This window comes from Chiloscyllium punctatum, chromosome 27, assembly GCF_047496795.1.
Source record: "Chiloscyllium punctatum isolate Juve2018m chromosome 27, sChiPun1.3, whole genome shotgun sequence".
Classification (NCBI taxonomy): Eukaryota; Metazoa; Chordata; class Chondrichthyes; order Orectolobiformes; family Hemiscylliidae; genus Chiloscyllium; species Chiloscyllium punctatum.
In genome coordinates, this window is record NC_092765.1 from 36,886,194 (window position 1) to 36,911,584 (window position 25,391).

Sequence of the window (25,391 nt, forward strand, 5' to 3'; positions counted from 1 at the left end):
CCACAATTCAATCACCACCAATGCTTACAGGCAGAGAATTCCTGATCCAAATGCTCATTGTGTAAAATAATTTCCTTGTTAACTTTATTTCTTTTGTCAACTCCTCTAAATCTGACCCCACTGATTACATACCAAATGTTCTCTTTAAGCTGAATAGCAGCATGGCAATCTGAAAAAAAAATTCGTGTTTTATTTGTGAAAAAAAATCTTTTAATTTCTTTCTCAACCTACCTACCAATTTTCAATTATGTCTATGTTTATCGACATGGCTCTCTTTTCTTGCACTCCCTTTATCATTGTATCCCTGATTTTATCTTGCTTTTCATTTCAATTCATGAATTGTTCCTGGAATATGAGTCACGGAAAGCCTACCGCTACTTGTCTTGACAAAGCAGGGGTGAGCTGGCTTCTTGAACCCCAAAGTTCATCACGGGGAAGGTACATAGATTGTGCTCAGTCTAGTGAACGATTAGTAATACTGTTTAGTACCAAGTCAAGATGGTGTGTGGCTTGGAGAAGAACCTGCAATTGGCAGTAGACACTTCAACGATATTACCAAAGAAACCTTGTTGCAGTGCACCGTGTAGGTTGCACACACTCCTACCACTGTGCATTAGTTGTAGAGGCAGTGGACTAAGACATTGGGTGGAATGTCAATCAAGAAGCTACTATTTTAGTCCTGGATGGAATTGAATGTCTCCAGTTTTGTAGCAAGTGGAGGATATTCCAACACAACCTTGATGTGTGCCTTATGGAGGTGGACATGCTTCACAGAATTAGAAAATGAGTTATTAACCATTGAATTCCCTGCTTTTAAATTACTTTTGTGGCCAAGCGTTTACATGGCTGGAATAGTTCAACTTCTGGTCAATGACTGACGTCAATGAATGGTCAATTAGATCGATCGTAGGGTTTCAGTAATGGCAATACCAGTAAAAGCCACTGAAAAATGAGTGCATTCCCTCCTGTTAAAAGTGGTCTGCTTACTAAATTATCATTTTGCTTTGGTATATATTAAATTTCATCTCCTATGTGTTGCATGAGTAACAGAAGAGTTGAACATTTAAACTGTCCTATGCTCTACCAATTCTGTTAAACTGACATATTGTCCAAGTCAAGAATCAGTTGAACACTGACATGGTCTCCTGAGCGACATGCATGTACCTTCTCTATCTTGTTTATAATCGTTAATACATTTAAGAGTTAATGTAACCCATATAATGTTGCTTTTATATTAAAAATTTATGAAAGATGACAGCATTTTATCCATAAGGTATAGGAGCAGAGTTGGACCAATCCGTCCACTGGGTTTTCTCCACCATTCAATCATGGCTGATGTGTTTCTCAACCCCATTCTCCTACCTTCTCTGTGCTCCATCTCCCAAAATGGATAACCAAGCTTTCCTCTGGTCTAGTAGAAAGAGGAGGATTAGTGACAGCATTTTCAGTATTTTACCCAACCCGAAGCCACAGTGGCTGTTCGCCAAACCTCACATCATATTGCAACACCATTCCACCAGCCTGGGTCCTCACAAAGATTAACATTATGCTCCTATTGTCCACTCTGCAAAATTTTGAAATTGTGTTTCGTATATCCAAGACTTGGTCACTGAAGGCAAATCTGGCAAAATGGTGATTCCAGTACCAACCCTGGGGAGCCTCACTGTATCCCGTAATCCAGTCCAAACACCATTTGTTCACTGCCACTCCATTTCCTTTCCCTTAGTCAATTAACATTCAAGCTGCCATTGTCCTTTGTTTTATTTCACGGACTGCAACTCCATTAGCAAACCTATTACGGGGCATTTCAACAAATTTTTTTTGAGTCAATATCCACAACATTACCATCAACTACACTGTCACCTCATCAAAACCCTCAAGTCACCTAGTTAAGCACAACTCATCTTGTACAAGTCCATGTTGGATTTCTTTAATTACAGACTTAGATTTCTAAAAACATTCCCACTACCGAGGGGGGTCTGTATTCTCATCCTAACTTCATGACCACCCCGCCTCTGTATTTGCTTAAAAAAAAACTTGTTGTATCTCTAATGTTCGTCAGAACTACATGAAAAGGTCATCAAACTGAAATGTTAACTTGGTTTCTCTTTTCCACAGGTGCTGACGGATTTGGGTAGTATTTCACACATTTTCACACTGATTCCAAGCGGTACCTTATTCCCTTCAGTTTTTAGGAATAACCCTAATAAACTTCCTTGAGGTTTTTTTCTCCCACTTCCTCACAAGCATTTATTATTCCACGTTTAGGACCAATAGAGACAATTTGTAAAGCAGGCAAGACACTTTTCAGTACATGTGACAGAAATAAATAAATAAATAAATAGCCTGCAATCGCCACACTCTACTCCAATGACTGGTTCTCTTATGATTGATGAGCATCAACTACACGAGAGATTTGCTGATGCAGGATGAAATAGTAAGTGATGAGATACATATTAAAAGCACCAAGATTCCCAAACTCGGTTCTGACTTCAGAAGAAGCATCAATTCGATTCTCACGGAAAGAAAAATGTCAAGAAAATTAATTGAAGGGCTGGTCACCCCCACTGCTGCCCTCATACATTCCAAGAAGTCAGCATCGAATGATAGCGAATCTCCAGGAAACCTGTGAGCCAGGGAGATAGTGAAGCAAGCAGCACAGAGAATAAGATAAAGCTGCAAAGTAAAATTACAAAACAAAAATCAACCAAGCAGCCATGCTTTATGGAGCAAAGTTCAAAAATACAAATTTTCATTTAATTATGGCAGTCAAGCATCATAGAGGAGACATATTCATGGCCCTGGATATTGCATCATTTGCCTCCACTCTCCAGTAATCTTTCAAATGTTAGTCAACTCCTCCAGAGGGCAAAACAAGACAGTACTAAGGGAGCCATGGCATCTCTGGCCCTGGGTAGTGTTGTGGAACAGAGAGACCAAGGGATTCAGGTATATCATTCTTTGAATTTTGCATCACAGTTGCACAGTGGTTAAGGAAGTTAGCACACTTGCCTTCACTGCTCAGACCCCAAAGTATAGGAGTAGGGACCTTATGTTGAGGTTGTGCAGGACATTGGTGAGGCCTCTTCTACTGTACTGTTTACAGTTCTGGTCACCCTGCTAGGAGGAAGCATGTTATTAAAATATTCAGAAAAGACATACCAGGACATAGCTGGGAACGGAAGGTTTGAGTTATAGGCTGTGACTTTTTCCACTGGAGGTTGAGGGAAATCCCTATTGAGGTTTATACAATCATAAGGGGCATAGATAAGATGAATAGCAAAGGTTTTTTTTTCCCCAGAGTACAGGAGTTCAAAATTAGAGGGCACATCATAAAGGAGAGAGGAGAAAGTTTTAAAAAGGATATGCAAGGCAACTGTTTTGCTCAGAGTGGTTCACGTGTGGAATAAATTGCCAGAGCAAATCATGGATGCAGGTAGTTCCAACATTTAAAAGACGGTCAGATAAGTACACAAATAGGAAAGGTTTGGAAGGATATAGGACAAATGCAGGCAAGTGGGACTAGATTAGTTTGAGCACAGTTGGCATGGATGAGTTGGACTGAAGGGTCTGTTCCCACGCTGTGTGACTCTACATAAAGAGAATGAGGGGAAAAAAGCAGATTATACATAAGAGGAGGCAACAGTCACCTGATTTTCTTTGTTGCAATGAGAAGCAGCACTGATCAGCAAGTGTATTAGACAACAGGTGTTCACGTTTGGAAGCTGAATGCCCGTCATCATTATGTTAGTGAACGGCCAGCTTATGCGTTCAGGTTAACAGAGTCACCTCATGGACCTTTTCCACAGAAAGAAAGAAAGAAAGAAAGAATGACCTAGCTTTTCTATATGTAGCTTGTCAACACAATAGTCCTACTCTTCTGCATACCCCCAGCCCCCCGCAACCCCTTCACCACACGCGAAAACATTCCTTCCTCAGCAACTGCATACTCACATTAACAGGCAGGGAAGTATAAGCAAACACTCAAACTTCCTCTCTGAATTCAAAAGAAACTGTTTAACTTAAGTATGTGCATGTGGTAGGTATGATCTTCAGATCCACCTGTGCCCCTAGAAATAGGAAAATATTGGAACAGATGGAATAGGAGCAGCCAGCCTTCAGCTCTGTCCTTTCACTAGATCATAGCTGATCCTTGAGCTCAGCACCATTTACTTGCCGTATTCCCATATCTCGGCACATCTTTGATATCAAGAAATCTATTGAGGCATCTAAACATAGTACATTACAGCGCAGTACAGACCCTTTGGCCCGCAATATTGCACCGACCTGTGAAATTAGTCTGATGCCTTCTGTAACCTACATCGTTCCAATATTATCCATATGGATGTCCAATGCCCATTTAAATGCCCTTAATGTTGGTGGGTCTACTACTGTTGCAGGCAAGCCGTTCCAAGTTCCTACTACTGAGTAAAGAAACTACCCCAATATCTGTCCTAAATATATCAGCCCTCAATTTAAAGCTACATCCCCTTGGGTTAACCATCGCCATTCAAGGAAAAAGGCTCTCCCTGTCCACTGTATCTAACCCTCTGATTATCTTATATGTCTCGATTAAGTCACCTCTCAAACTTCTCTCCAACAAAAACAGCCTCAGTTCCCTCAGCCTTTCCTCATAAGGCCTTCCTTCCAAACCAGCCAACAGCCTAGTAAATCTCCTCTGAGCCCTTTCCAAAGCTTCCATATCCTTCCTATAATGCAGTGACCAGAACTGCATGCAATCTTCCAGGTGCGGCCTCAGCACTGTCTTGTACAGCTGAACCATGACCTCATGGCTCCGAAACTCAATCCCCCTACCAATAAACTCCAACACATCATATGCCTCCTTAACAACCATACCAATCTGGGTGGCAACTTTCAGAGATTTATGTACCTTTTCACCAAGATCTCTCTGTTCATATACATTTCCAAGAATTTTACCATTAGCCCAGTACTCTGCATTCCTGCTACTTCTTCAGAAGTGAATCACCTTACACTTTTCCACATTAAACTCCATTTGCCACTTCTCAGCCCAGCTCTGCATCTTATCTACATTCCTCTGTAACCCACAACATCCTTCAGCACTACCCACAACTCTGAAAATTTATTAACCCATCCTTCTATGCCCACATTCAGATCATTTATAAAAATGACAAACAACACTGGCCCCAAAACATATCCTTGCGGCACACCACTGGTAATTAAGCTCCAGGATGAACAGTTCCCATCAACCACCACCCTCTGTCTTCTTTCAGCTATCCAATTTCTGATCCAAACTGCAAAATCACCTTCATTCCCGAAACTCCAAATTTTGTGCATTAACTTATCATGTGGAACCGTATCAAACGCTTTACTGAAGTCCATCAACCACCTTATCTTCATTCACCAGTTTTGTCACCTTTTCGAAGAATTCAGTAAGGTTAGTGAGGCACGACCTATCCTTCACAAAGTGGTGTCGACTATCCCCAAGGAGGAGAAAGTGAGGACTGCAGATGCTGTAGATCAGAACTGATAATGTGTTGTTGGAAAAGCATAGCAGGTCAGGCAGCATCCAAGGAACAGGAGAATCGATGTTTCGGGCATGATCCCTTCTTCAGGAATGAGGAAAGTGTGTCCAGCAGGCTAAGATAAAAGGTAGGGAGGAGGGACTTGGGGGAGGGGCATTGGAAATGCGATAGGAGGGAGGTCAAGGTGAGGGTGATAGGCCGGAGTGGGGGTCGGCGCGGAGAGGTCAGGAAGAAGATTGCAGGTTAGGAAGGCGGTGCTGAGTTCGAGGGATTTGACTGAGACAAGGTGGGGGGAGGGGAAATGAGGAAACTGGAGAAATCGGAGTTCATTCCTTGTGGTTGGAGGGTTCCTAGGCGGAAGATGAGGCGCTCTTCCTCCAGCCGTCGTGTTGCCATGGTCTGCCGATGGAGGAGTCCAAGAACCTGCATGTCCTTGGTGGAGTGGGAGGATGAGTTGAAGTGTTGAGCCACGGGGTGGTTGGGTTGGTTGGTCCGGGTGTCCCAGAGGTGTTTTCTGAAACGTTCCGCAAGTTGGCGGCCTGTCTCCCCAGTATAGAGGAGGCCACATCGGGTGCAGCGGATGCAGTAAATGATGTGTGTGAAGGTGCAGGTGAATTTGTGATGGATATGGAAGGATCCATTGGGCCCTTGGAGGGAAGTGAGGGGGGAGGTGTGGGGGCAAGTTTTGCATTTCTTGCGGTTGCAGGGGAAGGTGTCAGGAGTGGAGGTTGGTTGGTGGGGGGTGTGGACCTGACGAGGGAGTCACGGAGGGAGTGGTCTTTTCGGAATGCTGATAGGGAAGGGGAGGGAAATATATCCCTGGTGGTGGGGTCTGTTTGGAAGTGGTGGAAATGACGACGAATGATACAATGTTTATGGAGGTTGGTGGGGTGGTAGGTGAGGACCAGTGGGGTTCTGTCCTGGTAATGATTGGAGGGGCGGGGCTCAAGGGCGGAGGAGCGGGAAGTGGAGGAGATGCGGTGGAGGGCATTGTCGACCACGTCTGGGGGGAAATTGCGGTCCTTGAAGAAGGAGGCCATCTGGATGGTACGGTTTTGGAACGGATCCTCCTGGGAGCAGATGCGGTGGAGACGAAGGAATTGGGAATATGGGATGGCATTTTTACAGGGGGCAGGGTGGGAGAAGGTGTAGTCTAGGTAGCTGTGGGAGTCGGTCGGTTTATAGTAAATGTCCACGTTGATTCGGTCGGCCGAGATAGAAATGGAAAGGTCTAGGAAGGGGAGGGAGGAGTCTGAGACGGTCCAGGTGAATTTGAGGTCGGGGTGGAAGGTGTTGGTAAAGTGGATGAACTGTTCAACCTCCTCGTGGGAGCACGAGGCAGCGCCAATACAGTCATCGATGTAGAGGAGGAAAAGGTGGGGGGTGGGGCCAGTGTAGCTGCGGAAGATGGACTGTTCCACATATCCTACGAAGAGGCAGGCATAGCTGGGGCCCATACGGGTGCCCATGGCTACTCCTTTGGTTTGGAGGAAGTGGGAGGATTGGAAAGAGAAGTTGTTCAGGGTGAGGACCAGTTCAGTCAGTCGAAGGAGGGTGTCGGTGGAAGGGTACTGGTTGGTACGGCAGGAAAGGAAGAAGCGGAAGGCTTTGCGTCCTTCGTGATGGGGGATGGAGGTGTACAGGGACTGGATGTCCATGGTGAAGATAAGGCGTTGGGGGCTGGGGAAGCGAAAATCATGGAGGAGGTGGAGGGCGTGGGTGGTGTCCCGAACGTAGGTGGGGAGTTCTTGGACTAAGGGGGACCGAACCGTGTCAAGGTATGCAGAGATGAGTTCGGTGGGGCAGGAGCAGGCTGAGACAATGGGTCGACCGGGGCAGTCAGGTTTGTGGATTTTGGGCAGGAGGTAGAAACGGGCGGTGCGGGGTTGTGGGACTATGAGGTTGGAGGCGGTGGATGGGAGATCCCCTGAGGTGATGAGGTTATAGATGGTCTCGGAGATGATGGTTTGGTGGTGGGAGTTGGGGTCATGGTCAAGGGGGCAGTAGGAGGAGGTGTCCGCAAGCTGGCGTTTAGCCTCAGCGGTGTAAAGGTCGGTGTGCCAATCTATCACTAATCAAATTATTCCTTTCCAAGTGATTATAAATCCTCTTACAACCTGTTCCAACATCTTACGCACAACCAAAGTAAGGCTCACTGGCCTATAATTACCAGGGTTGTCTCTACTCCCCTTCTTAAACAAGGGAACAACATTTGCTATCCTCCAGTCTTCTGACACTACTCATGTTGACAATGACAAAGATCGAAGCCAAAGGTTCTGCAATCTCCTCCCTGGCTTCCCTGATAATCCAAGGATAAATCCCATCTGGCCCAGGGGTCATTCAGATCTTCCAAAATTGCTAAAACCTCCTCTTTGTCAACCTCAATCCCATCTAATCTTGCAGCCTGTATCTCGATATTCTCACTAACATTGCCCTTTTCCAATGAGAATACCGAGTAAAAGTATTCATTAAGCATTTCCCACATGTCTTCAGATTCCACACGCAACTTCCCACCACGATGTTTGATTGGCCCTAATCTTACTCTAGTCATTCTTTTATTCCTGATATACCTATAAAAGGCCTTAGGGTTTTCCTTGATCCTACCCGCCAACAATTTCTCATGTCCCCTCCTGGCTCTTTTTAGCTCTCTTTTTAGATCTTTTTTGGCGAACTTATAACTCTCAAGCCCCCTAACTGAACCTTCCCGCCTCATCCTCACAGAAGCCTGCTTCTTCCTCTTGACAAAAGCTTCAACTTCTTTAGTAAACAATGGCTCCCTCTCTCGACAACTACCTCCCTGCCTGATGGGTATATACTTATCAAGGACCCGCAGTAGCTGTTCCTTGAATAAGCTCCACATTTCAAGTGTCTATCCCCTACAGTTTCCTTCCCCATCCTATGCATCCTAAATCTTGCCTAATCGCATCATAATTGCCTTTCCCCCAGTTATACCTCTTTCCCTGCTGTATATACCTATCTCTGCCCATTGCTATTGTAAACATAATTGAACTATGGTCACTATCGCCAAAGTACTCACCAACTGCCAAATCTAACACCTGACCGGGTTCATTCTCCAGTACCATACCCAATATGGCATTGCCCCTTGTTGGCCTCTCTCCATACTGTGTCAGAAAATCCTTCTGTAAACATTGACCCATCTAAACTCCTTGAATTACAGTATTCCCAGTCAATATTGGGGAAGTTAAAGACCCCATACCAACTACCCTGTTACTCTTGCTCCTATCGGGAATCATCTTTGATGTCCTTTCCTCTACATCCCTGGAACAATTTGGAGGTCTATAAAAAATTCCCAATAGGGTGATCTCTCCTTTCCTGTTTCTAACCTCACCTCAAACTACCTCAGTCAATGAGTCCTCAAACGTTATCTCAGCTACTATAATACTCTTGATTAACTACTGTTGATTAACACTGTTGATTAACAGCTACTCTTGATTAACACTGCCACACGGCCGCCTCTTCTACTATCTTATCTGTTCATGATAAAACATCTAAATCCTGGAATCTGCAACAACCATTCCTGTCCCTGCTCTCGCCATGTCTGTGAAATGGCCATAATATCAAAATCCCAGGTACCAACCCATGCTGCAAGTTCACCCACCTTATTCCGGATGCTCCTGACATTGAAGTACATGCATTTAAAACCAACATTCTAATTGCCGGTGCCCTCTCGTGACTTAGATTAGATTACTTACAGTGTGGAAACAGGCCCTTCGGCCCAACAAGTCCACACTGACCCGCCGAAGCACAACCCACCCAGACCCATTCCCCTACATTTACTTCTTCGCCTAACACTACGGGCAATTTAGCATGGCCAATTCACCTAACCTGCGCATCTTTGGACTGTGGGAGGAAACCGGAGCACCCGGAGGAAACCCACACAGACACGGGGAGAATGTGCAAACTCCACACAGAGAGTCACCTGAGGCAGGAACTGAACCCGGGTCTCTGGCGCTGTGAGGCAACAGTGCTAACCATTGTGCCACCGTGCCGCCCCCTTTAACCTTGTAAACCTATCCCTGACCTCACTACCCTCAACATCCTGTAGACTGGAACTACAATTCGGGTTCCCATCCCTTTGCTGTATTAGATTAACCCTGCCCCAGCGAAGAGCATTAGCAAATATCGCCCCCCCGCCACGAGGATATTGGTATCCCTCTGGTTCAGGTGAAGACCATCCTGTTTGTAGAGGTCCCACCTTCCCCAGAAAGATCCCCAATTACCCAAGAATCCAAAACCCTCCCTCCTGCACTATCCCTGCAGCCACGTGTTCAGCTCCACGTTTTCATTGTTCCTTGCTCCACTAGCACGTGGCACAGGCAACAAATCAGAGATAACAACTCTGTATATTCTAGCTTAAAGATTCCATCCTCACTCCCTGAATTCCTGTCTTAGATCCACACCTTTCTTCCTACCTATGTCGTTGGGGATGTTGCCAGGGTTGGAGGATCTAAGCTAAAGGGAGAGGCTGAACAGGCTGGGGCTGTTTTCCCTGGAGCGTCGGAAGCTGAGGGGTGACCTTATAGAGGTTTACAAAATTATGAGAGGCATGGATAGGATGAAGAGACAAAGTCTTTTCCCTGGGGTCGGGGAGTCTAGAACTAGAGGGTATTGGTTTAGGGTGAGAGGGGAAAGATATAAAAGAGACCTAAGGGGCAACATTTTCATGTAGAGGGTGGTCCGTGTACGGAATGAACTGCCAGAGGATGTGGTGGAGGCTGGTACAATTGCAATATTTAAGAGGCATTTGGATAGGAAGGGTTTGGAGGGATATGGACCGGGTGCTTGCAGGTGGGACTAGATTGGGTTGGGATATCTGGTCGGCATGGACAGGTTGGACCGAAGGGTCTGTTTCCATTCCTGTACATCTCTATGACTCTATGACTGGGGCTGCTCCCTTCACCCTCAAGAATCCCAAAAACACGACCAGAGGCATCATGAACCCTGGCACCTGAGAAGCAACACGCCAATCTATTTTGAAAATGTTCAATGATCAAGCTTCCACAGCCTTCAAGGGTCAAGAATTCCAAAGATTCTGCATCCGCATTGAAGAGAATGCTTCCCAACACAGTTTTAAATAGTCTCAGAATAAGGGCAGACTACATCCACTGGATTTAAACATTTACTCCCTCCTGAACCAGGGAACCTTCTTCAATCTATGCTGTCAAGCCCTGGCAGAATTTTCTATGCTTCACGAAAGATTCACATCCCACTCCAATCTGGCCATGCCAGGAATCAGTGTGACATGCTTTGTTGCTCTCTCTCCATGGCAAGTATATCCTCCCTTGTGTAAGGAGACCAAATGTCTACAGAAGAGTCATATGTGATCTCACAAAGACTCTGTACAATGGAAACACGACATCTTTATTTGGAAACTCAAATCTTCTTGCAATACAGACCAAAGTAATTAATTTCTCGCTGCATCTGCACGTTAGTTTCAGTGACTCATGCTCAGGGATACCCAGGTCCCTCAAGCTAATCAAACTACACAATTTTCACCATTCACAAATTTCAAGCAAATTTCTTATGTTTTTCCAACCAAAGTTTGATAATCCTGTGTTTTTTTCCTCATTAAGTTCCATCTGCCATGTTCTTCCCCGCTCACAGTCAGTGGGAATCTCCGCATTGCATCAAACTCCCAACACACAGTCCCACCTGTTGCTGCCTCACCAGAAAATTGAGAAATATCACTATTTGGAACACAGATTCGGCATTGCTGTAGCCCAACTACAAGATTTTTTGGCTCCCCCCTAGTCACAGTCTGCCAATCTAAGAATAACTTACTTACTCCTACCCTCTGATTTATTTCCATTAACCAAATTCTCAATCCATGCCAGTATGATTACCCCTAACCCCATGTGCTCAAATCTTGACATTGAAACTTTTGAGTGAGACCTTATTGAAAAAGTCTTCTGAAATTTCCAAATACATCACATCCACTGGTTCCTTTTCAGCATCATAAAACCCCAACAGGATTGGAAAACATGACATCCCTTGCATAAATCGTGCTAAATCTGGAAAACTCTATTATTATTTTCCAAATGTCCACTTATCATATTACTATAATAGATTTTAGCATTTTCCTTATCACTGATGCCAGGCAAACCTTTTGTTCCAACTTTTCTCTCTCCCATCATTCTCAAATTGTAAAAAATATAGTTGCAACCTTCCAATCTGCATGACTGTTCCATAAAATACAGAATTTTGGAAGATAGCCATCAAGATTCATTGAGTTTATTTAAGTTGGAGATAGATAGGTTCTTGATTGCCAAGGGGATCAATGGTTATGGGGAGAAAGCAGGAGAATGGAGTTGAGAAACTTATCAGCCATGATTGAATGGTGGAGCAGACTCCATGGGTTGAATGGGCTAATTTCTGCTCCTATGTCTTATGATCTAATAATATATCCATTATCTATTCAACTACCCCTTTCAACAGTCTGGGACTTAGGTCACTAGGAATAGATTTACTGAAACTGAGTCGCCAATAAAACATAATCTTTCACACTGACCAACTGCTGTATAATGATTTGTGCTTTCAGACATATGTTTGCAAGAGCAGACAAAAATAAGTTTGCCTCAAACTCTTAACTGGTCTTTTGTATAGGGACCAATGTTTTGTGACCCCAATGTACAAAGTAGGTCACTGTTGAACATTCAGTTGACATGGAGACTATTGACATTTAGGACCTCAGCTTAAAATGGACAAACTAGTCAGGATGGACACAGAAACACAAGGCGGTGGATGAAAAAAAATTAAAGGCACATTAATTAGGATTAACTACTGTGCCTGTTTTGTAGTTGTCTTCCTCTAACCCCTGATCTTCCAATTAGATTTACTGTTCCTGCTCTATTGTAAAATTTGTTCTTCAATTTGAAGCTGGGATGATACAGTCAATAGTTTTTCCCAATGGCTGTCATCAATGGCACTTTTGTCTTGTGCTCCATCTGGTGGTCATCTTAGGAACTGGAAAGACTCATCTTCTAAAGTCAGCTGGTAATAGCAGTCAAAATGAGGTGGCCTAATCAATTTAAAAATTATAAAGACTGCTAAACCCACATAACTGGTGATTTAAAAAAAAATTACAGTACTAAAATTCAAAAAACATGAAAAGACACAAGATTCCTTTCTTTCACAATCATATTTGCACATTGAATGCACAACAATAATTAGATCTACAGCACCAAACAGTTCTTTATGTCCATCCCATTCATGGTGTTCCACCTCCTCCACTTCAGTTCCTTCTATCCTTTGTTATCTAACTTGTGTAGTCTATGGTTACCTAGCTTCCCTTTAAAAGTATTTGTGCTATTAGCTTCAACTAGTCCCTGTGGTAGAAAAATACCTCACTCTAAGTAATCTTTTCATAAATCCAGTATGGTTTTGCTGTGATTATCTTAAGTTGATGGTATTTAGTTTATCTAGCTCTTCCTGCAAGTGCAGGCTCTTTACATAATTTTAAAGATCTTTCTTCGGTCACCTCAACCTTTTCTTTGCAACAGTAATGAGACGCAGCTTGTTGATCCCTTGATGATAGCTATCATCTTGCAGCTCCAGCCCTGATTTTGGTTTGCACCTCCTCCAGCACCTCGAAATCCTTTTTGTAACATGACAACCCAAAGTGTGCAGAGTACTGCAAATGTCCTCGAAGCAAAGATCAGTACAAGTTTTCTGTAACTTCTTTCGTTTTCAATTCTATTGCTCGAGAAATAAATCCCTTGCGCTTGGTTTACTCTTGCCACTGTTGGAAGTCACAACAGAGTAGTAAGGAAGAAATGATTCAAAGACTTCTCCCCACTTAAGATTATTTTGACCTTTTCTTGCCAAATACAATTTCTTGCACTGACATTTTATTTTCATGTCAATATTTTTGAAGTCAGGAGTTCAAAACAAATGCAACTTCTGATACAGCCTGGATACATTAAAAAGTATTTTCGCATTACAGGAATTCATAACTGATAATCAATTAATGGAACATATCATAAGTACACAGATCTTCTGGTCAATATTGATTGAGTGCATCGACACCAGTAAGATTTCTGGTAAGTGATCCTTTTGAGATTGTGTTCCCTCTAGGACTTCTGATTCCAGCAGAAACTTTGATGAGAGGGTGTAGACATCCAAGGGGAAGGCTGTTGAGCACAAGAAAATATGGACGCAGATAGAACACAGCCGATTTCCAAGAACAAAAATTAGCTGGTGTATGAGGGCAAGTTTTTAAAGATCAAATATTTCACAGTAGGTGAGTGAGCGAGCGAAGCTGCTGTAGGGTAAATGGTGTCGTTTAGTTGAAGATTGACAGGGCCAAAATGTCATTCATAACATTCAGTTAGTTCTTCATGAGTTAGACCAGGTACTAACCAGCATAACATTTCCAAGTGTGCAAAAAGGTTCACTAATCTGACCCACACCAGTGGCACTATATTCATCGTTGGAGACTTTGACCAAAGGCTGCAGGCGGTGGAAATCATCTGACTTAATGTTTAAACTTCCTGGGAAATTACTGCACATGTTTGAGCGTGTGGGCTTCCACAGGTCCCTGATTCCCATCTCCCAATTTAAGTCCGATCTCCAATAATACTAAACACTGAAACACTTGGGCCATATATACACCCTCACCATGCGGGTGCTTGTGCCATAGCAGTAGAGTCCAATTTCTGGGCCCGGAGACTGGAGTTCATATCCTACCTGCTCCAGAGTGGCATCATAACACCTCTGAACAGGTTGATTTAAAATATCAATACAGCCTCATCTGTCATGATTGTTTCAATCACTTACCACCTTTTTTCCAGGACTCATCAACAAATGCAAACTTCATGTCTTGAATAAATATGAAAATGTACAGATTTGATTTAGAAATTACAGAAGACTTTGACTCCTGAACAACTTCAGTGCGGCACATCCCAATTTTTTTTTCCCTGAAAGATACCTGGTATCTCATTTATGATTTTTCACAAGCAGTAATTGGCCATTGACTAACATCTATCGACATCTCACCTTGGATTGCAAGTGAGCAAACCACAGCCCTTAGTGCACAAGTGCAACTGGCTGTCAAATTGTACCATCAACTGGAAAAACCTAGAATACCTATGTTTTCCCCCCTTTGCTGCCTGGATGTAATGCCAAAGTAGATTAACTGCAACCATGACTTGTTGAATGGCTTTCACTGACAGCTTCCTAACTGATATGCACAGATCCCCTGTGACAATTTGAAATGATAGAGTGCCAACAAAATGTCGACAGTGGTCACTTCTGTTGTATCAAATAGCATGATTCTGGCACTAGAGCAAAGCTGAAAAAAAATCTTCATCAAGGAAGTTAGAGATATGTAGAGGCACGATCAATGCAGACTTTGTTTCAGAGAGATTCTACACTGCACATAGAAATAATGTTGAGGTCAATATCAGCCAGGTTATAGTTTCTTGTTGTGTTGTTGCAATTACCTCACCTCCAGCTACAGTGGTTTCCCCTCCTCCTCTATAAGAAGAATGGTCTACAATTTACATAGCCACAGGGAATCCCAGACTAACTCCAAAATCATTCCATAGCTGGGGGATAGAAAATATAGAACAATGTTGAGGTTGGGTAAAGCTGCAGTATTATTAGGAAGCTACAATGTAAACAATGTGTGGGGGAAATAAAAGTTTCTAAAAGCAGATAACAGCAAAGAACATTCGGTTGGCTTTGAAACTCTTATCCCTCACTGTCATGTCTATCAGCTGTCGGCAAATCAGGTGCATGTTTAAAGCAAACATACATTTGCAGTCGTGACATAAAAATCAGAAATTTCCTGGCACTGTGATACAACTAACACTTACGCGGCTCAGTGGGCGGATTGTAAAAGCTGTGAGAAAGATTGAGGAAACTTGCATTTAGTGCATTTGCGGTTTAATGGATTAAACTCAATTTTCCTCAGACTTTTTTGAAGCAGAAATGAACTACTGCAGGGAGTTCATCTTCCTTGTCTTCTTCTGCAGCCAGGTCTGCTTGTTTAAATCACATAGCTACAATCGGAGAATCATTGAAAACATTGACAGCAGTAGGAAACATCCAAAAAAGGTTAAGCAAGCTTGGAGCCACCAGCACAGTTCCTACCCTTGACACTTCCTTTTGTCATTCAATGCAATAATTATAGAGATGAGATTGCGAGAGAGAAAGATTCTATCAGGACAAATCACACACAATTGAAAATCATAAAGAAGGTCATCAGAATGAATCATGAAATATTATTAAAGTTTTTATTGTTATCAGGATCAAGAACATCCTAATTTAATGGGAGAATAAAATAATGGTACTGAACACAGCTGACAGCCTGGTTCCAAAGTAAAGAAACATGCTCTGTGCTGAAACATTTTCACCATCCCCCTAATATAAAGGGCTGCATTAAATTTTGTATTTAAACTCTATGCAGACTTTTGCTCACCAAAACAAATCATGCACAGTACAAAGTTTTCAAACATTATGAGGTGTGAGATTATGTTCATTCTCACCACAACCAGGATTTTGCCTTAATCTCACAATCCAAAATCATGTGTATCATTTAATTTTGGGCCTGAACGTAATGTTTTATCAATGCTTGGCATGTAGCATTATTTTACTCTTCTAGGGGAGGTCCTAGAGAGGAACATTTGCTGAGCAACATGATCAGAAAACCTTTTTGCCCATTCACTTTCAACTCCTTTGTATTTACAGAACATGAAACATCTCTATGAGGGCTTTCAGGCTATAACTTACTGATTGATCATAACCTACAGTCTAAAGCTAATTTTTACTGAAGAATCCATCACAAAAAAAAGACCTATGTCCTCAATTCTTTGAACATGCAAATATTTCTCTGTAGTCCAGAACACAGACATCTTACGTTTCACCCAGGAGATGTAAATTCTATTTTGTAGTAGGCTGGAACACATATTACAGTTGTTCACATTATACATCAACAAAGGACTCATTTATCCATCACTGAAGCCTTCTGGATAAGAAGGTAGGATATTCTCTTATTTTATGGAAATACATCCACTAAGTTTTTGCTTGAGGGACTGCAATGAAAAATTGATTAAATTAAAGAGGAATTTCAGAGAAATCAAACCTGATAAACCTTTAAAACAGCGTTAAAAATATGTTTGATTTATATAATCTAAGCATTCTTATAGTCAAATAGCTATCTTAGAATGATAAAAGCTCCAGTATATCTTTACTAGCATTACATAACTGCACATTATTTAAATTCTGGCTGCCTCCTTGCACAATTCATATCTATTTTTATATATCATTTAATAATTTACTAACATCTGGTACTACCTCATGAACTCCTGTATGTACAGTGAATTAAGCTTGCTTAATGCTGAAGTAGAGGAGACAATTAAGTGTCAGAGCAAAAAATAAGTCTGGTAATGGGAGAAGCCAATTCCCATTCTTACAGCTGACAGAAAATACAGAATCAATGTACATTCCTCACATGTTCTGGATTTCTATCTAAAACAGCAGAGGATATAGCGTCATACAGCACAGAAACAGACCCTTCAGTCCAACCAGCCCATGCCAAACATAATCCCAAACTAAGCTCATCCCACCTGCCTGCTCCTGGCCTATATTCCTCCAAACCCTTCCTATTTATATACTTAACGATATGCATTTTCAAAATGTGACACTTAGATATCTATACTTCACCTGACTGTCAGTCCCATGTTCAACAGGCAGATCATTTCGATGTTCCAGTACAGAGTTTCATCAAATGGTACTATTAATAATATTACAAATGTTACAGTCAAAGGATTGTTACTGAAACTGCAAGCACTCTCAGAATATATTTTATGATAGTGTAACCAGAAGGGGGGAAAAAAAAATCAGCAAACCTTGTGAATGAATTATACTGGTCTGACCCATTCTGTTTACTTCAAAATGTAGCTCCAGTAAGCCCAGTACAATCATTTACAAGTATTACAGTTTTTTTCTTAGAAACCCCTCCAGGTATTGCCTCAAACAAATGGGAAGATTGTGGATAAATTTAATCTCTGGATGTTTCTCCTCTTAAACCTGAGTTAATTGAGATATTGTTTGATTTTGTCCTTTTTTTCAGAAAGCTTCCATCCCTTAGTAAGGTAGGTCAAAAGAACTTTTCCATACCTTGATTTCCTGATTCAAAAGTTCCAAATCACAGTAAAATCCTTTCAGATGAAATACAAGTTAGTGCTTATCAACAAAACATTGGAAGAATTGAGGATTGTTTTGTGTCTCCACAAGAATCCAGTAAATTAAGGAAAATGGGACAAGAATGTAGATAGGTTACAAATAATAAGTTTTAGCAAACCCAATGGTTTTAAAATCAGTTCATGTAAGTTATGACTTCCCAGAGATCAGTGTCCAGTAATAGTTTTCTCAGTGAGTCGGATCTTATAGTTTTCTTTCTTGCAGGAAAAAAATCTAGATGCTTTTTCAGCCAGCAACTTGGAAGTAAACATGGAGTGTTCAAAGCAAGTTTTCATCTCAGCCTGGACTCCAGCTCTTCCTCTACGGTCAAACAGCCCCAGCTGACTTAGCATCCAAGAATTGCATACATAATCAATTCAATGAGCTCAGATACAGCTATGTGGCAAATGTAAGCATTTCAGGTGCAGATGTTCCATATAAGTGAGTTAGCTGGAAGCTCATTAAGCTAACATTCACCTTAACTTCCTCCAGAGTTTCAGTTACATGGTCACCATAAAAGTATCAATGGCAAAATTATCCACTTCATATCACTTAATGTTGCATAAATAAAGACACTAGAATTCACAAGACTCTTCTCAAGAAAGATCAGGTTATTTCAAAGTAATAGTGATGCCAATGAAATAAAGCTAACTCTCAACTGCAAGTTTTGTCAATATTGCCCAGTGGACTGAGTCAATTATACATTCTTGGAGCTCAGCCAAGCATTCATACAGTAGCCATCTGGGGAAGGAAACACACAAATCACAATTGTTCAAACTACTTCTGCTGATACAATTGCCAAATAGCCTCATTATGAATGCTTGTTTGAGCTCCAAGCATGGTAACGTACTGAGACCTATGGGTAATGTTGGTATAGCTCCACATAGGAAGGACAGCTTTCTTTGATTGGTATCTGTATTCTCTTGCAATTATCTTATCCTGTTTTGAGGAGATTTTTTCGAATGCCTAGATATATTCCAAATAAAAGAAAAGCTGTGATTTTTTTTTGTCTTTTATACCAAAAATGGTTAACTTTTGAGGGTGTAAGGTTAACTTATTTTTCCCCAAATGAGATTGTCACAATGAGTTCAAATGATTTTATGTTGTCAGCTTCAGGAGCATTTCAAAGACTTGACAATGGCTCAAAATTTCTGTGCATTGAGAAAACTGGAAGACTGAATATAGTGAATTAATGGGGTGAATGAATGGAGGGAGTGTGGCTGGAGCAAGGCTCTATGAACTGGAATACAATATGTAAGATACCATAAAAGGTTTACAAAATCAGACGTACAGGGCCTAATTGTCATGATTACCACTGGATCAATGTCCAAGTAAATAATGATTTTAAAATTAAAAAGTGAAAATTGGAGGGAAGCAAATTGGCAATGGGGCAGAAATGTTCTGACCTCTCTAGAATCTCCAATTTTATGTCCACAGAGTAACAAAAACATCATTCCATTTTTTTTAAAAAAAAAGGTTCATCATACATTACTTTATTGGATCATTTCTCCTTTTCCTTCTGAGATTCATGCATTCGATTTTCTCTCCAGAATGTACTTTAACTTTCACTGCAGCACAATTTTCTAGTGACAGGTGCTCTCTGGTACCTTGCCCAAATGACCATTATTATTTGTAGCATCGCATCAGAAGTATAGCTCCCAATCCATAGCCAAACCACATAGTGCTTTCACTGTGCACTTCCCATAGTGCAGGGGCCATGTTCAGGAGGAGGACCAGAAACCTGACACCGTGGTCAGAGATCAGCAACACAGCATTAACCAGGATAAAACTAAACTCTATTCATTAATCGTGTCTCCCCCTCAGAAAGAGGCATAACACCTTCAGCATTGGGACTGGTTTCAACTTTCAACAACACCAGCATCTAAAAACAATCAACTGCACTGAAAAATCCACTATCCCAATTGGGGGGGGGGGGGGGGGAACTATGTGTTTATGGTGTAAAGCAGCCCCTGACCTGAGAAAACAAATACAAGAAATGAAAGAACACCTTTTATTTTATTTTAGTTTTCCGCCATATTGTTTAATCAGCAATTCTTTTCTTAAACCAAATAACGTCTGGCTATCAGCTCCTTGCCAGGTAGATTTGTGGTCTTTTTAAAACACAAAAAGATGCACTTCCTATCAAAAAAAATTAGCATCTCCTCTAGTTAAATTACTTTTTTTCCCCCATTTTACTAACCTTATCCCCAATAATTCCCACTGGAAAAAGAATAAAGAGACAGTCATTAAGCTACCAGTCTCTGTGCATAACTCCATGTTCATTACTGAAACACTAAGGGTTTTTCTTCCCCGCCCCTCTCTACTTATTGTCCTTATTGAAAATGTTGAGAAGATCCAAGGGGGAGTAAGCCTTTATAAATCAAAACGTCTCTTTTTTTTTGTACTAAAGTTGGCAAAGCAAAATGCTCCCAGACGTTGAACAATGTCTGATCATGTTAAAAAGGCAAAAGCTAAGCAGTTTGTAAACCAGAGTGTCATTAAGGAGAGGTTGGAATTCAGCAAGAGTTTCAATTGCCTAATGAATTCACAGGACCAAGCCTCTTCAGCTAAAAAAAAAATCACTGGCCCACAGCTAAGAGACACATTTGATGATGGGACTGCACGGGTTTATAGAATCCAGAGTGAAGTCCCTAACCATGGAGAGTTTGGCGAGTCTTAGTTTTTAATCACCATGACTGACATAGTCACTAAGTCCATAACTGAGCATGGCTAGTAGGCGGTAGGATTGTGTGTATGGCGGGTTGCATTCCGTAATCGTTATCTTAACTCGCCGTGAGAAACCCTTCCTTCAATTGCTTCCGGTTTTGAGGTTTCACCAGGGGCTAGGCTTGGCAGGCTGGAGCTCGGCTTTGAACGCACCATTGATCCGCTCGCACTGCACCAGTCGGTTCAGTCATAAGAAAATTCAAGAGCCGACCCATTGCAAATCCGAGCCCACTCTCTCAGCGCGCAAATACAGGGCTCACCCAATCATCTCGTCTCTGTGAAACAGCACAGGTTTTTTTTAAAAAAACAAAGCATCTCTGCCAAACCGGGCTTCCCGCGGGAGGGGGCACGGTATTTAAAATGATGGTGCCTGCCACTCTTTCACCTTGAAGTTGCAATAAACACACTGGGTGTTACAGGTCTCTTAAAGATCAGGGGCAATCCCCTCTTTGAAACCAGGAGCCAAGCGCGCTCAAGCTTCAGGTGAGAGGGGTCGGGAAAGAAAGCTACACAAATGAAAACAGGCTGGAGATAGAGCTGCAAATGTACTTTCAATTCACACACACAGACAAAATAAATAAACAAAAGCGGCTATTGCAGTGCTGCCGATAAGTGCATGCTGTTGGGAAATTATGAAGGAGTTTGCAGACGTCTCAAATGAGGACTGAAGGAAACGGAGCGAACAGGTCAAGTAGCATCTCAAATGTTGGTTCCTGATCTTCCCTGTCCTAGTGGAGGCAGCTGTTCACAGTGGCTCAAGCGACCAGTTAAACATTCCCCGCAATGCAACGTAATTGCATCTCAAACTCTCTCTGTTCACTTGTCACAGTCTATGCAGATGAATCCAGCCAACAGTGGCTTGTCTGTGCGTGCTTGCTCTCTCTCTCTCTCTCTCTCCTCCCCAACCCTCCCAAAGGTAACTTTTGAGGAGACGTTTTCAACTGTGACAGGAAATACCGAACTTCCAACCACCTTCTCGGGACTAACTGTCCCATGTCTGTGAGAGAGAGTTGGGAGCGAACCGTGCTCTGAAAGTGTTAAACCACCCGTCCTCCTGAATCCAGGCTCCATTCCGTTTTCTAATTAGGACAATGAGGGATACCTGGAAGTGGTTGTTATCAATGCGCGACCTTGCTCATTCCTGGGATGGTCCCGAATTGAAATAGAAACAGCAATAAATAATAGGATAGGTTTAAAAAAAAAAGGTCAGGAGGATGATAATGTAAAGTTCCCTCGTAAACAGATATCAAAAAGGAAGTAACAACCGCATTACTTGGGACACAGTCACTGTCCTCAATTGCCTGGCTCTCCCATTCAAACCAACCCCGTCCTCCTAAATACCAAACCAATAAAGTTCACCCGTTCATCACCTAACACGTTTTTAACACCGCTTGGGTTGCTCAGTGAAAATCCCACCTGAAAGTAACCCCGAGATAAAAGCGGCAACTACACCGAAAGAATCCGTTAATTGCACTGATTGATAACCTCCCCCACCCCACTCGGGTGTTTGCAAATAAAATCCAGCCTTTTCCCCTCTGAAGGGAATTTGCACTTTTTCCCCTTTTCATTCCCAGGCTGCAGTCCGGAGAACTATTCTGGACAAGAGATAGAAGAAGAAAAAAAAGATATGCAGTGTTGCTACAGCAACCGCCAACCCGAAATATTTCCTACATTGAATAAAAAAAAGCCTCTATTAATAGATTGCGTATTTTTTAAAATGTGGAGTGGAAGAAGGGGAGAGAGAGAGTGTGTGTGTGTAAATAGCGGCTCCTAACTTACCGCCGGCTGCAGCAATCCAACCCAAGCAGCACATCAGAATCAGACTCCAATTGGCTTTCACCTTCATGATAAGTGTAATCCCGAATGCACCAAGACGGACAGAGCTCCAATTCATCCTTGTTGTTTTAAACCTAACAGAAGGAGCATGCATCTTGGCCTCCGATACCTGACACAACAGATCTGGACACGAGGGCTGCTACTGAATATTTGCTTTTCCTCTTAATTTTCAAAGCTTCTTCCTTCCCCTCAGCGCCTCGGTATTGAAACGTTTAAGAGCTGAGAGAGAAACCCGAGCGTACGCTGTGCTTCCCTCCGACTCCAGCTGCTTCACGCATGGAATAAACCATCTCAGGGAAGGGTTGTTGCGCCTTCAGCCGGCGTTTTCCGAAAAAGATTCTGTCGTATGTCACATTCTGCAAGCACCTATTTTAGTCAAATCCACTGAAGTAAATTACACAGTTAGCACACGTGCTCACTTGACAAGAGCTGTCATTAAAATATGTGTAGATGAAAGAAGAGTGATGTAGCTCTGGCAGAGAGCAACACAGTATATTGGACTAGGGAAGTACAGAATTATGTGAATATATTCCCATACCAGTGTGAATTGCCCATTGCCTGCAACATGTTTGAACCAAAACTGTTTCATTTTAAAATTGACTATGCCTGTTTTAAATATGATTTGGTAAATTCCACATCATTTTCTGCTTTCCTGATACTGTGGTGGGATTTTACTGTGTTTTCTGTTACTGGACATTTATTCCTGAATCAATGGATGTTCGTGTCCCCTCACACTTATATAAAGGCATCACTGTGAATTTGGAGTTGTTTTCATCCAGCTTATGCCTTCAAAAAAAAGTTTACCTATGTTGCATTAATGACAACACTTCAAACACATCCTTGGCTGTTACATGTAAATGCAAAGTCTCCAATTTATTTAAATCAAAAGTATAACAACACTGTAGCCTTTAGTGAAAACAGACATTAAAAGATCAAGGTCAGTTACCTAAACATTAGGGTCATAGTTTGGGTAAAGTAGATCTGGTACCTGCATAACAGATTAGCTATAACTACTGATGTAGTTATTTTGTTTGGATGTGCTGTGACACACCTCTGGGGCAGCTGCAACTTAAACGTGGATCTTCTGGCTGAGAGGCAGGTACCTCTGAATCATAAGACCTGCTATTACTGATATACCTCAAAGTGGATATGGAGCTGTGAGTTAATGATATACAAGAATAATATCAATAAATGTGCTGCATTTAATGCCCGTGGAGACAAAGGCAACACAGAATCAGCTAACTGCGTCGAGTAACTGAAATAATTTCAGGAACTGAGCAAAAAGACAAATTAACAATGAATGAGAAACTTACAGTAATGCATTCAAAGATAAGTAATAATCTGAATTTTGCTATATCAGATAAAGCTAATTGTAGATATATTGATGAAATTATAATGATAAGAAACTTGATAATACTGTCCATATGTCAGTATTTGAGTGATATTGCATAAGATTTTAATGAGAATGAGATGCTCAATTCATTATTGTGTGTAATCCTGTAAAGTATGTTTGTACATTGTACTGGGTGGGGGGGGGGAATAAATCAGATTTTAATTTAGTTCTGATGAAAGATAGTTGACATAAAACATTAACTCTGTTTCTAACTCCACAAATGTTCTCTGACCTGCTGAGTATTTCACGTTTTGTTCTTCTTTTCAGATTTCCAGCATCTGCAGTATTTTACTTTTGTTAACAGCAAACAATTTTGTTCCTCCTGTGTCAAGTAATTATTTTCTTCAAACTACTATGAAGCTAACAGATTCTTGATTACTATTAATGTTTTTTTTACTCTTTCATGGGTCATGGGTGTCACTGGCAATGCCAGCATTTGCCTGTCCCTCGTTTGTGTTTTCATTGTGTCATTCATTATTTTTGCAATAACATTCCCTGTATTAGTGGAAGGATCATCAAAAGTGGTTCAATTTTATTGTGTAGAATGTTTGTAATTCACTACCCTTTAAATGTCATCAGATTATACAAAGTATTTTCATTCTCTCAAGGAAGGTGGCATCACTTACAAGCATTTACACTCCAAATGATCCCTCATTGCCTTTGAATTCAGTGGCTTTTGGGTCATTGTAGAGAGAAATTGCTGGGGATCTGAGGTAACATGTAGGCCAGACCAGATAAGAATGACAGATTTCCTCCCTAGCAAATACTGATGATCCATTTTGTGATGATTTTAATATGTTCCTGACCTACCTAAGTGTTGTACATCTAGCATTTTCAAATCTAGTGTGGTAGTTAATCAGTTGTCATGACAGGATACCAATTGTAAATAAATAACTTATTTATCCTGAACATATGTATTATTCTCTTTTTCAATAACCTGTGATGGGTTAGTCATAATGTTGATCAGTATGCAATAATTGGTCCTAATATATTGAGTACCTGTAAATGCAGTGATGTTAACAACACATAATGAATTTACATAGTCATTTTAATATAGAAGAAACACATTCAATCTGCAGGCTATTTATGGGGGTATAATAAAACAAAATTTGATGCTGAGGCAGAGGAAAATAAATAATTTATAGAGATTATCATATGCTTCGTCAAAGGGATACTTTTTGCCAAGGCTCTTAGAGAAGAGAGGTGCTACGTAGATGGAGGAGTTAAGAGATGAATATGGACTGTGGATTGATGGTTCAAGTCACAGGTTGCTGATTGTCAGGTAAAGGGAGTTTTGGGAGATTAGATTACAGAAATAGGTATGGCCATAAAGCACTTAAATATGGGATAACAATATTCGACTGAATGCCTTTAATATGCAAAGTGTAGATCAATCAGGAAATGGCTGTGTAGGAAAGGATAGTGGCAACAGTGTTTGAGATGAGCTGAACTTTACAGTGTGGAGAATCAGAAGCTTGTTAAGAAAGTATTGGACAATTGAATCTGAAAGTGACAAAAACATACAAAAGAATTTTAGCAGCAAACAGCTTATGTCAGGTTTGGAGGCAATTGTGTTGTGGACTAAAAATAAACTGTATTGGGTAGTAGCAGAGTGACCTATGGGTTCATGTGCATAATTTAAAAACAAAAACCAAAGGCTATTTCAATGAAGTTTGGTACTACAGGCATTTACACTAAAAATAGAATTAAAATAATGAGAGGTACAG

At 41.5% G+C, this 25,391-nt stretch overlaps 1 protein-coding gene across 1 annotated transcript in view; it reads right to left on the reverse strand.

Annotated features, from left to right (window-relative positions):
- LOC140453264 (CUB and sushi domain-containing protein 2-like) overlaps positions 1–22,533 on the reverse strand; it is a 745,905-nt gene extending 723,372 nt beyond the window's left edge. Inside the window, exon 1 of the mRNA XM_072547824.1 lies at positions 22,215–22,533. Coding sequence (XP_072403925.1) covers positions 22,215–22,365 — 151 coding nt within the window. The 5' untranslated portion in view covers positions 22,366–22,533. The remainder of the gene's footprint in view (positions 1–22,214) is intronic.
- Between the last annotated feature and the right edge of the window lie 2,858 nt (positions 22,534–25,391).